The sequence below is a fragment of the Cryphonectria parasitica genome, assembly GCF_011745365.1.
Source record: "Cryphonectria parasitica EP155 unplaced genomic scaffold M406scaffold_11, whole genome shotgun sequence".
NCBI classification, from domain to species: domain Eukaryota; kingdom Fungi; phylum Ascomycota; class Sordariomycetes; order Diaporthales; family Cryphonectriaceae; genus Cryphonectria; species Cryphonectria parasitica.
In genome coordinates this window covers 948721-950185 of record NW_024468919.1, presented here as the reverse complement: position 1 = coordinate 950185, position 1465 = coordinate 948721, and the positions used below count along the sequence as shown (strand labels likewise).

The window sequence follows — 1465 nt, the reverse complement described above, 5'->3', positions numbered from 1 at the left end:
CCTTCTTCATCAATCAGACCTTGCTATTACAATGTTTGTATTCTGGGGGCGGTTAGATAAAGATATGATTGCTCTTAGGAATAGGTGAGTTGAGGAAGGCTATAATGAAATCAAACTTCTTTCAGGCTAGTTCTTTGATTGCAACGAAGGCTATGAAGAGCTTGATGCTAGTTAATAAAGCAATAGCTGAGTATATATCCTCTATTAACCAGTTCTCAACTTCATAGTTGCTACAAATAACTGAGCGTGCATGAGAGATCTTCTTGTCTTTCAAGGGATTCTTAGAATTATTCTTGAGATTAAATACCTACTTAGCAGGAAGGATATTCGCGCTAGGGTCTGGTTTAGACCAGATGTAGATATAGTTGTTCTCAAGCTTAGTAATACTCTTGTTGCAAACAGGCTTCTATGCATCCTCAAAGTTAGGCAATTTTATAGCTTATTTATAGTTCTTTGATGCTAATAATGTTTTTGAATTAATAAGATACTATACTTTTAGTGCTGATAAGCATATGAACTTGAGAATTGGTTCGTATATATTGTAAGAAGCAATAGCGTTGATAGCTAAGGCATCCATCTTCTTTGATGAATCAGGCAAGCTAGCATGCTGCTTATCCTTGGCCTGTTTTCGTGGTTGCTCTCTTGTGGAAAGCTGGGGCGTGTGAGAATGAGGACGGCGTGATCTCGGGATAGCTTCTTTCTCCGCCAGAACCTCCTCATCCATCATCCCCTGAGGCATATCGTTGTAAACAGCCTCAATTGAACAGGAAGAGTGTGAGGCAGAAGCTTGAGCCTCACTGTCTGTTACCGTCTGGCCTCCGGGAGGCAACGCATCCACCCCCGAGATTTCCTTTTTAGTTCCTCTCTTAGCTTGTTTTTTCCCAGTCCATCCTGTATTTTTCCATATATTTCTGGTTCGGGAGTGTAGCTGGGAGTGGGCAAGGTTGGAGGCTCGGTCTGAGGGTTAGAAGAGTCGGTTTCGGTAGCTTCCTGTTGAGAAGGCGAGTTCTCCTGGTTATAGATCGGCATGCTCAGGCGTACCTCGGGAAGCCTCTCGTTCGTAGCATCCTCTCGCTGGTCTACGAGAAGGGTCCTGATTGTAATGAACTCGTTTTCAACTGAGGATTTGCTGAACTCAGTAACGTGCTCAATCTCAGCTATCTCTAAGTTGTTCAAAGAAGGGTTTTCGCACTCTCGAATCTCTATAGCTACTGTACGGTACATCTTATCAGCTTTAGGATTATATATTTAGACGATCTTGCCTGATGGATTGTTCCATGTAAGAAGCTTTGTTTTCAAGCTTATTTTAGCGTATTTATTGCTTGATTAGCGATATGCTTTCTTTATATGAATCCATACATTGCTGCCAACGACTCTGAGGAATTCTGTATCAGGGATTGCTTTCTTGTAGAGGCTCAGACGGTATCCCAGCTTCCGGATAGGCAGCTCGTTGTGCTTGTTTGCT

At 42.4% G+C, this 1465-nt stretch overlaps 1 protein-coding gene across 1 annotated transcript; it reads right to left on the bottom strand.

Annotated features, from left to right (window-relative positions):
* Positions 1 to 487: 487 nt before the first annotated feature.
* Positions 488 to 1224, bottom strand: M406DRAFT_75456 (uncharacterized protein; the record flags this gene model as incomplete). Its single annotated transcript, XM_040925849.1, has 2 exons — positions 488 to 928; positions 1042 to 1224. 2 exons carry the CDS (start codon positions 1222 to 1224, stop codon positions 488 to 490), a joined length of 624 nt encoding a protein of 207 aa, XP_040771084.1.
* Positions 1225 to 1465: the final 241 nt, after the last annotated feature.